The sequence below is a fragment of the Choloepus didactylus genome (assembly GCF_015220235.1).
Source record: "Choloepus didactylus isolate mChoDid1 chromosome 25 unlocalized genomic scaffold, mChoDid1.pri SUPER_25_unloc1, whole genome shotgun sequence".
NCBI classification, from domain to species: domain Eukaryota; kingdom Metazoa; phylum Chordata; class Mammalia; order Pilosa; family Megalonychidae; genus Choloepus; species Choloepus didactylus.
In genome coordinates, this window is record NW_023637606.1 from 1,655,266 (window position 1) to 1,665,574 (window position 10,309).

General features: G+C 57.1%; 1 protein-coding gene across 1 annotated transcript; it reads right to left on the reverse strand.

Annotated features, from left to right (window-relative positions):
* Positions 1-5,117: 5,117 nt before the first annotated feature.
* Positions 5,118-10,279, reverse strand: LSM7 (LSM7 homolog, U6 small nuclear RNA and mRNA degradation associated). The gene is made up of 4 exons (XM_037824040.1): positions 10,261-10,279; positions 10,075-10,165; positions 7,074-7,145; positions 5,118-5,450 (listed from the first exon to the last, which is right to left on the reverse strand). Exons 1-4 carry the CDS (start codon positions 10,264-10,266, stop codon positions 5,308-5,310), a joined length of 312 nt encoding a protein of 103 aa, XP_037679968.1. The 5' UTR covers positions 10,267-10,279; the 3' UTR covers positions 5,118-5,307.
* Between the last annotated feature and the right edge of the window lie 30 nt (positions 10,280-10,309).

Sequence of the window (10,309 nt, forward strand, 5' to 3'; positions counted from 1 at the left end):
ATTAAGGCATCAACACAAGTATACCTTCACTGAAAGAAGGCCATTGGCATCTGGAAAACCTCTGTTAGCTGGGAAGGCACATGGCTGGCGTCTGCTTGCTCCCAGGTTGCGTTTTCAAAATGGTGTTTACCAAAATGTCAGTGTCAGCTTTCAACGGCCATCTTCAAAATGACTGTCAGCTGTAGTACTAAGTTCCTTCTGTTTGTCAGCTCATTTATATGGCTCCAGTGATTTAATTAAGACCCACCCTGAATGGGTGGGGTAACACCTCCATGGAAATTATCCAGTCAAAGTCTTGCCCACAGTTGCTTGAGTCACATCTCCATGGAAACAATCAGTAGGTTCCAACCTAATCAATACTAATATGTCTGCCCCCACAAGATTGCATCAGAAGAACATGGCGTTTTGGGGACATCATACATCCAAACCGGCATACTCGCCTCGTACAATGAGTTGGGAAGTGCCTCCCCCCGTTTCTGAAGGTGTTTGGGTGCAGTTGCTTTATTTGTTCCTTCAATGTTTCAGGATAAACGTTGACAGCAGTTGTCTGCGTTTACTAATGAGATGCGGGAGGTGAGAGAGGGGGGAAGAAGGACCCCCAGGTTTGGGGCCTGAGCAAGGGGGACTCGTGGGGCTGCCTCCTGGGAGGGGAAGGCTGGGGAGGCGCAGGCAGAAGAGGGAGCCCCTCGGACACCCGTGGGGGTGGATCTGCTGCTGGGGGAGAGGAGCGGGTGGGGAAAGAGAACCCAGATGCGTTTTCAGCCACAAAGCCGGGACACGGGCATGTCTGTCTCATTCTTTGCATCTCACGTCGTCTGCCTTCCATGGCTCCGGCACCAGGCTCTCGGTGCCCCAGGCCCTTGGGACATCCCCGTGTCCTCATCTCTGCACTGCTGTGCTCAGGACTCACACGGCAGGAATGTGGTTTTCTGGGGGCCGAAGGGTCCTGGGATTCACACGTTTGCTAACAAATATTAGCAATGAGCAACTACCAGGTCTGCCAGGCCCCGTGTGCAGCTTCTGGAGTGACGGGGAAGGAAGAGGAGGCGTAAGTCATTCCTGCAGACGGGGGGCTCAGGGTGGGTCTGCGGCAGCGTGGGAGGTGCTGGGAGCAGAGGGGATGGGGCAGAGTGGGGCAGCAGGGCCGGATCTCTGGGGGTGGCTTCACTCTCAGACCCTGGGGTCCCTGAGCCCAGATCCCCTTAATCTAAGAACCCCCAGTAAGCAGCAACATTTGCCATGTTGATGCAGACTTTTTCCTTTTACGTCCATTTCCTTGTCTGAGTCCAGGCAAAACTGGATTCCTTCTTCCCCCTACACTGACTGGGAAACCGAGACCTGAGTTCAGGAGGTGATGTGCTCCAGACCATGGGTGGGACAGAAGGCGACATTACACGGCACCACCCGGGGCCACTTGCTGGAGTGATGTCCCCCTTGGCTGTTCCTGCTGGGAACAGATCTGCGGTCACGAGAGAGAGGGTGACTGGATCTCCCCAGCTCCCGGGGCCAGGGCGGGCAGCTGGTTCGTTCCCTTTCTTTCCTGCTTGTCCCCCTCTCCCACATGTGCCCCCTCACCTACCTTTGGGCCTTGGTTTCTGCACCCACGAGACAGGGCAGTGGGGAGCCTCGGGCGACTTTGGAGCAGAGGTAGGATGTGGTGGGGGAGTTGGGTTAGGATCATGGCTGTGTGACCCTGGGCAGGTTGCTTGGCTTCTCTGAGCTTCATCTATAAACAGGGATAATCAAAGGATGTGCTGGGGGCTGGGGGGAGGCTGGGTGAACTGGAAGGTGTAGGCTGGTGGATCCTCTTACCCGGGGCAGGGGCAGGGCTCACCGTCAGCCACCCTGAGCTCTCAGCCATTCTCAGAAGATTCCGGATCCTGCCATGAGGCAGTGACCTGGTGATCTCCGGCTGGGCTGGGTCAGGCTGGGGCCTGCCCCTCTCTCTCCATCACTGGGGCCCCGGGTTATGTCCCCCAGCGGGCAGCCTCCACAAACAGCACCTGTGGCCTCTCTGCCAGCACCTGGAAGCCATGGGCTGAGGTGCCCATGGGCAAGTGGGGTGAGCAGGGCCGGCCTCAAGGACATCGCTGGCTGCGGGGAAGGCTGGGCTGGGGGGTCCCGTATCACGGCCCCCTGCCTGCCGCTTCTCCCCTCTGCTTCACCTTCCCTTGCCTCTCAGTCTCTCATCTCCCTATCCGCTCTGGCTTTCTCATCCTATCTCTGCCTCACCTCTTCTTGTCAAATATGACAACCTTGACTGCAGGCTGAAAGCCCCCTTTGACCACTTTCTTCAATCCTAAGTCATACGGGCCCTTCCGGATCTTTCTCTACCTGTTCAGATGCACAGAAACAGAAGATCTGTTTTCAAATGATTATTTTAAATAAATGGTATTACACCGCATCTTAATTTCCTGGCTGCTAAAACAAATATCATACGGTGGTTTGGCTTAAACAAGCAGAATTTATTGGCTCTTGGTTTTGGGGCCAGGAGGAAACCAAAATTGCGGTGTCATCAAAAACTGTGCTTTCTCCCCGAGGACTGTGGTGTTTTGGGACTGGCTGCCGGCCATCCTTAGCCCTTGGCTTCTCTGTCACGAAGCCAGGCACACGGCGATGTCTTCTCCTTTCTCCTCCGGGCTCCGCTGGCTTCCAGATTGTTGTTTTCCATAGCTTTTTCTTCCGTGTGTGACGTTCACTCTGCTTATGAAGGACTCTGGTCCTCGGGATGAAAGCCCACCCTGATGCAGTGGGGCCACAGCTTAGCCAAAGTAGCATCTTCAAGAGGTTCTTATTTACGCTGGGTCCCCACCCCCCAGAATGTAGGCCAAGATCGAGAGTATGTCCAAATCGGGGCCACCATTCACTCCACCAAACTCTGTGTGTGATTGTGCTCCACGTGGCATTTGCACTTTGCAGTCTGTCACTGGACTCTGTCAGCAAGTTTCAGCAATCTATCACCGCGTAACAAACATCCCCCCCAGACGTAGTGGTGTAGATGATTTGTTATTTCTCATGAGCCTGTGGGTTTAGGAAGCTCCCTGCTGGTCGTTGCCTGGGCTCCCTCACGAGGTCACGGCCACCTGGAGGACGGGCTGGGTGGGCTACGACCCCCAACTGCACTGGGGCGGGCGGTGCTGGCTGGGGCTGGGAGGCCGCAGTTCTCCTCCAGAGGCTGTTCCAGCTTCCTGACATCAGGGCAGCCTCCGGGCAACATCCCAAGAGGGCAAAGTGGGAGCTGTAAAGCCCCCCGAGGGCCAGGCTCTGAGCCCACACGGTGTCACCCTGTTGTGTCCTCACGGTCAGCCAGATTCGAGGGGGTCAGGAACAAGCTCCCCCTCTAGCCAGGAGGCACTGCCAAGAACCCGCAGCTATCTTTAACCTGCCACTGCACAGAGAGCTCTATCATTTTGTGCGGAGTTGGTTTGTAATTGGCTGGGGATCCCCCACTCCACAGCTCCGTTGCTATTTCAAGCTGCGGACTCTTACAAAACGAGGCCATGGCGGCTCTCCAGGCGGATGTGGCTCAGTGGAGCAAGCTCAATTATCCCCTGCGCTGGGGAGTCCTGCCTGAATCTTCGGGGAGCCGGTGTCTCTCTCCTGGGCCCCCTAGGCTTTCTCTTCTTGTCTTTGGACTTTGTGGTTTTCACCGTGACCCCACACAACTGTGGCCCAGACCCCCGTCACAGAGAGGATGCGCAATGCCCTTTCTAGAATGTAAGAGAGAAGGAACTGGCCCCCAGAGAGGGTGGTTCACTTACTCTAAGCCACACAGCAAGTGGTAGGAGGGGCTGCAAGGCTCCAAGGCTCTGAAAGGCAGCTTTTGTCCTGAGTGTGCTGGGAGGTGAAGGGGGCTGGAGAGGGGCCTGAGGCCTGGGGGCTGTGGTTGGAGGGGGTGGGCTATGGCAAGGTTGGGAGTGCCAGGGATGCTCTGCTTCCTGCTTGCCCTCCAAGACCATGCTGCCCCCTCCCACCCCGGGCAGGCTGTGCGTGCAAGCGGAGGACACAGACTTGGGGGCAGACAGCTCCGGGGCTGGGGTCTCAGACTGTCCACCGTGTAACCTCCCTGTGCAAAGGCCTGGTCCCCCAGTTTGTCAAGTGGGGGTGACTGCTCCCCAACAGTGAGGCCTGGCAGTGTTCTGGGCACATCCCAACTCTGGCTATCCCTTCCCTGGAGACTGTGACCCTGGAGGCAGGCCGTGAAGTGGCCTCTCCTGCCCCCCAGCTGCCCCGGGCTTCGGCTCCGCGGATGGGGCCTGCAAACAGGGAGCTGGTGGAAGCAGGGGAAGGAGAGGCAGGCTCGGTTGGCGACGAGGACTGACAACTAATTCCCCAGCTGCAGGGGCCGATACCGCCTGGGTGGTTCTGCCGGGGGAATCCTCTCTGATTCACTCCCAGACTCTGGCGATGGACAGAAGTGACGAACTGGTCCCCGCTCTCAGCAGGGAAGACAGTCCGGGGTGGGGGGGGGCGGGGGACCCTGACAAGGACAGAGAATTTAGGAAACGGGTCCAATGAAAAAACCGGCCTCTGTAAAGAGCAGCACGAGGAGCTTTAGGAGAACCGAGTTGGCCGGCTGGGTGTGGGTGTCCCAAGCCCAGAAGAGCAGGTGGGAAACCCAGGGGCAGAAAGGGGTGGCTGGATAGTGGGGAGGGGGCAGAGGTGGGCATGGCTGGGCTGGGCAGCACCCCGGAGGTGGGGGAAAGATGCCTACACGAGGTGTCTGTCAGTCTTGTTCTGCCGTGACAAGGTTTCAGCAGGGAAGGGACACAGACACACTAGGTTTTGGAAGCTCACTCTGGCTCATGTGTGGAGGTGGCTCTGGAGAGAAAAGCTGAGTAAAAGCGTCCGTTGTGGTCCCTGGTCTCCAAGGGCTTCTGGAATAGCCGGCCAGGGTCTCCCCTCACACTCCCTGCACCTCTGGGTGAAGGCCCCGACTCTCTTCGGTGCAGGGGGGCTCTGGAAAGCCCCATCACAGGCCAAAGCCCCCGACTCACATGTGCCCGGCCATTACGGATCACTGCCAGCACTCCGTGAGCTGATAAACTACTCAAATCCCGGGGACCCAGGTTTTACCTGAAAACCAAGGCGGAGAGAATTCCACAGCTCCCCAACACTTGAGGTTTGCAGTTTTATTAAGAAAACAAAAATTTAACCCATACAAAAAGAAAAGGCCGTCTGCTGCAGCAGGCAGCACGTGAGGTGGGGAGGGCAGCTCTGAGTCCATGGAAAGCCGTGCCGCCCGGGCCCTGCCCTGGGGCCTCGGTGCCCTGTGCCCGTGTGCCCTTGTCGGGCGCCGCAGCCCTGCTAGCCATCCTGCTGCTGGATGAAGGGGTTGGGGATGGCTTCCATGCCGTCCTGCGGGCAGATGAGCACCACGGACGTGCCCCTGCAGACCACCAGGCCCAGCTGGCGGGTGTCCTCTGTGAGCTTGTACTGGTCATCCGGGTCTGGAGGGAGGGACAGATGGGGGCGTCAGGTGGCTGTGCCGGGAGGGCGAGGGGTACAAGAGGCACCGTTGTGGGATCATGAGGCTTCGGAGCCAGAAGGGAAGGCGAGGCAGCCTTCCTCCCACAGGGGAAGCCAGGAATGCCAGGTCTCTTTCTTGCCCCTGCCTTTTACCCACAGATGCCGGGGCGCCCTGTGGCCTCGGCGAGGTGCTCTGCCTGCTAGGTGGGACAGCCAGCCGGAGCACCTCCCACCACCCCAAAGACCAGACACGCAGCCTCTCTCTGAGCTGATCCGCGGACCACTGGACCCAGAGGGAGCTCTGGAAACGACCGTGCCCAGCCTGGCCTCATTCGCCAAACAGGAACACAGAGGCCCAGGGGAGGGCCAGCGGTTACTCCGGGGCTGGAGCTAATTGCAGGCAGAGGCCCCTGAGCTGGCAGGGGCTCCCGGGACTCCGCTACCAGGCAGTAGCTGAGATGAAAACCAAACTCCCAGAAGCCCTGACGGTCGCCAACACCCCTCCCTGTGAACGGTGGGGTAGAGAGTAGGCTTGAGAAGCTCTGCATGAAATTACGGGCAATTAGAATTCATTATTGTCATCAGATGGTGTTGGAGGCGACCCCAAGGGATCAGAGACCCAGTATGCCATCTGGCTCTGCTGCCGGGGACCCTGCAGAAACAACGACTGCTCGGTCCCGACCTTTCCCAGCCCCGGGTGGCAAGGAGGGTTCTGGCAGCCAGTGGTGAAGCGGGAGGGTGTGCTTATCCAGCAAGTGCGTACCAGCCCCCTGGGTGCCAGGTGCTGTAGGAAAATGCTGGGTTGCAGCAGTTCTTGCTTTCGGGGGCTGATTGGGCACGATCCCTTAATTTTCCCGACAACCCCACATGCTGACTGGTCACAGGAGGAAAGCAATTTGCCTGGATCCCAACTTGGGAGGCCCAACCTGGTCAGCCCAAGAGCCAGGGGAGGAGGGAAGGCAAGAGGCTGGGGGCTCGGCTGAGCCTGAGCCCACCCCGCCACCAGGAGGATGGCTCCCCCATCCGGCCCCGTGACGCTCTCTCCTCTCTTTTCCCATGAGTGACTCTCAACCCCGTCACCGGGCTGCCAAGGGGCAAGCCTCCTTTCTTCCTGGCTTTGGTGTCCCCTGGATGCCTCAGTGGGCCTGAGCTGGCAAATCTGGTGGTTGATGGGCAGGGGCAGGCCTGGGTGGGGGGAGATGAGGGAGGGCCCTCTGGGCAAGGGGCTGAGGAGCCTTTGTTTGCAACGGGAATTTAGGAGGGAGAGCATAAGAGAAAAGTGGAGAGGTGCCCCAAAGTGTTCTCATCCTCTCATCTCCTGGCAAGTCGCAAAGCCTTGTTTCTGCAAGCACGCCAGGGACATTTCAGGTGCCTCACAGGAAAGCAAAGGTTAAGCAGCGACTTGGCCAAATGGTTCTGTGACCTCTGACACCCCGAGACTGCGGCCTTCCGAGGCTCTGCAGGAATGCCCACGATGGGGGAGCTCAGGGCCGCCGTCGGCCGTCTGGCCAACAAGGCCTCGTGTTCTGAACTTATGTGGAGGTTCCCCGGGGTCCCAAGGGCAAAGGGCCCCGGCACCGGCTCCCCCGGGCCCCATGGCTCACCTCGCATGTACTCGATGGTGCCGTCCAGCACGAGGTTGAGGAGGGGGTCGAACCCTTTCAGGATTCCACTGGCTTGTGGAAATCACCGGAAAGAAGAGAGAAAAGGAAAGGCGGAAAGTCAACACTTCTTCCTGGAACAAGGGAACTCAGCCCGGGGCTGGGTGCTGCAGAGGGAGTTGGTGGGCACCCCCACCCCGGCAAGACGCAGACACGGAACAACCTTCCCAGGGATGGGGCGACGGAAGGTTTGGGGACAGTGGTCAGGGGTCCTGAAGGAGAACGGTGACAGCAGACTCCAAACCGTCTCCTACCAGAACAGGGCTCGGGAGACTTTTTCTACAATGGACCAGACAGACAATGTTTGCAGCTTTGTGGTCCAGATGTCTCTCAAGGCTAACCCAGCTCTGCCGCTGTACTGCCAAAGCCGCCAGACAACACGCATCCAGACGAGCGTGGCTGTGTGCTGATAAAACTTTATTTGTGGACCCAGAAATCTGAATTTCACACAATCATCATATTATGAAATGGTCCTTCTTTTGAGAGTTTTTCAACTGTTTAGGAAATGTAAAAATGACTCGTGGGCTGCATAAAATCAGGCAGCGGGCTGGAGTTGGCCTGTCAGCTGTAGTTTGCCAGTCTAGGATGTCAGCGCCCCAGGGCTGGGGGCCGTGTCTGCCTTGTCCTGCCGAATCCCACAGCCCAGGATCGTGCTGGATGCAAGGTAAGTCCCCGGGAGATACTGTGGGAGCTCAAAGAACAAACGCCAGCCCTGCCGCTCATAAGGCTGACAGGAGCAAATGAAATAGACACTCAAGTCACAGCCATGGCTCCGACTCCTTGGCCAGTGGCCTGGGTCTTTCTGGATGTGTCTGAGCCATGACTTCTCTCCTCAAACTCACTTCCTGCTGCCCAGGTCACGCTGTCTGAAGTTATGCCCCTTGACCACACGATGCATCTCCGCGTCTCCCTCCTCTGTGCCTTGTTGGTGACAGTCCCTGTAGCCTGGGAGACCCAATGGCTGCCTCACTGCTTGCCACTGCTCCCACCTGTCCCCTCTGCTCTGCTGACCTCTGCACCCTGGGATGCATCTTCCTCTCGCCCTCCTTCATCTGTCAGGCCTCCTCCTCCGGGACACCAGCCCTCACTACTTTGGGGGCCTCCACCTCCCTCCATTACCCCCTCCCTGGTCTCACCCTGAGGAAGTGAGGATCCCACTCTGCCCTTACTCCACACTCATATCCCCTGAAAGGCAGGGACAAGGCTGCTGGCCCACGGCTGTGCCACCTGTGTGGCAGGGGAGAGCCGGGGACGGCACACTAGTCTGCAGGCAGAATCTGCTCTGCTGCATTGTTGTCAATAAAGTGTTACTGGTACACAGCCGTGCTCTTTCATTTACCTGTTATCTATGGCAGCATTCACACTGTAACTGCAGGGGTTGAGCAGATGTGACAGAGACAGTCCAACACACAGCCACTCTGGCCCTTTGTGGAAAAGGTTTGCCGGCTCCCGATGTGGCCTTCCACCTGATTGCCTATGTTTGAATTTTCCAGGTTTCCTTCTGTTACTGACTTCTAGTTCTATTCCACTGTCATCCGAAAAGATACGTCATATGATTCTGTCTTTTAAAATGTATTAAGATTTGCTTCCTGACCTAACATGTGGTCTATCCTAGAGAATGTTCCATGTGCACTTGAGAAAAATGTGTACTGTTGGGTGGGTGTTCTGTGCACATCTGTGAGGCCTGGTTGGCTTACAGTATTGCCCAGGTTCTCTATTTCCTTATTGACCTTGGGGTATTGATGTCTCCAACTATTACCATGTAACAGTCTATCTCTCCCTTCAGTTCTGCCAAATTTTGCTTTACGTATTTGGGGGCTCTGTTGTTAGGTGTGTATATGTTTATGATTTTTCTTTCTTCGTACTGGATTGCTTGCCTGGGTTTAAGCCCCTGGCCCTGCAGCTTCCTCCTGGTGAAACGAGATTCAGAAGGACAGCTACCTCTCAGGGTTAGAGTGAGGGTCAGACACAACAAGGCGTGGCAGGTGCTCAGCCTGGGGCCTGGCGCACAGTAGGCCCACATATGGGTGCTTCCCCCACTCATGGAACACAAGCACTGTGGCAGGGGGGCAGGATTATGTGTCTTGTACAACCGATTCCCCTAGAGTGTAGGTTGAGACCTGTGAATGTGATGGGAATGTCGCTCCTGTGGTTAGACGACTGATGAAGATGTTTTGCCGACATAATTGAGGCCCTCAAATTGGTTGACCTTTGAGTTAATCCAAAGACAGATTAAATTGGGTGGGCCTGACCTAATCAGGCGAGCCTCTAAAGGAACTGGGAACTTCTTTTTTTTTAATTAGGGAAGTTGTAGGTTTATAGAAAACCCGTGTATAGAATATAGAGCCCCATATATCATTCTCTTATTAACCCCTTCCGTTAGCACAGTAGATTTGTTGCAATTCACTAAACAACACTCTTACAATTGTATTATTAACTCTGATTACACTAGGAAAGAAGAGATTCAAGCATGAGAAAGATTCTCTGGTTGGCAGAGCAAACTGACACGATATAAAGGGGCCACGTGGCAGGGGACAGCGAGCGTCCCCAGCCAGCACTAGCCAGAAATCGGGGACCTCAGTCCTACAACCGCAAGGAACTGAATTCTGCAAAGAAGAAGTGGGGAGCTGGGGCGGCCACCCGGGGCGACAGCTGGAAAGACAGGACCTCAAAGGACGCGGACTCGCGAGTCCCGGTCCCGGCTGCGCCGCTGTGACTTTGCGATCAGTTTGTGCCTCTCTCTGTGCCTCAGTCTCCCCGTCTGCAAAGTGGGCACAGAAGTGCCTACCTCCCGGCGCTGGTACAATGGCACTCGTTCGTCCACACAAAGCGCTTAAAGCCGGGCCTGCTCGTAGAAAGCGCTGCCTGAGCGCAAATTACGATCATTGCCGCTGCTATTTATTTTAAATTGCCAAGGGAGCGTGCCGGGTGGCGGGGGCCTCACCTTCGCGGCCTCCCTGAAACTTCACGCGGATCGTCTTGTCGATGTACTTGGACAGGTCCAAGATGCTCTCCTTCTTCTTCTTCTCTTTGTCCTGCGGGGAAAGTAGAGCGCGTGAGGCGGGGACCGCGTCTCGGCCTCTCGCCGCCCGCCCCGCCAGCGCCGCCGCCGCCGCCGCCGCGCGCTCACCGCCATCTTGCCGCGCCGCGCCGCTCTGCGCAGGCGCCGCCCCGTGCGC

Coding starts and splice junctions, on each gene's coding strand:
- LSM7 (XM_037824040.1), bottom strand. Junction 7,146..10,074: donor GTTTCAGGGAGGCCGCGAAG/GTGAGGCCCCCG, acceptor GATTTCCACAAG/CCAGTGGAATCCTGAAAGGG. Junction 5,451..7,073: donor CACCATCGAGTACATGCGAG/GTGAGCCATGGG, acceptor CCCTCCCTCCAG/ACCCGGATGACCAGTACAAG.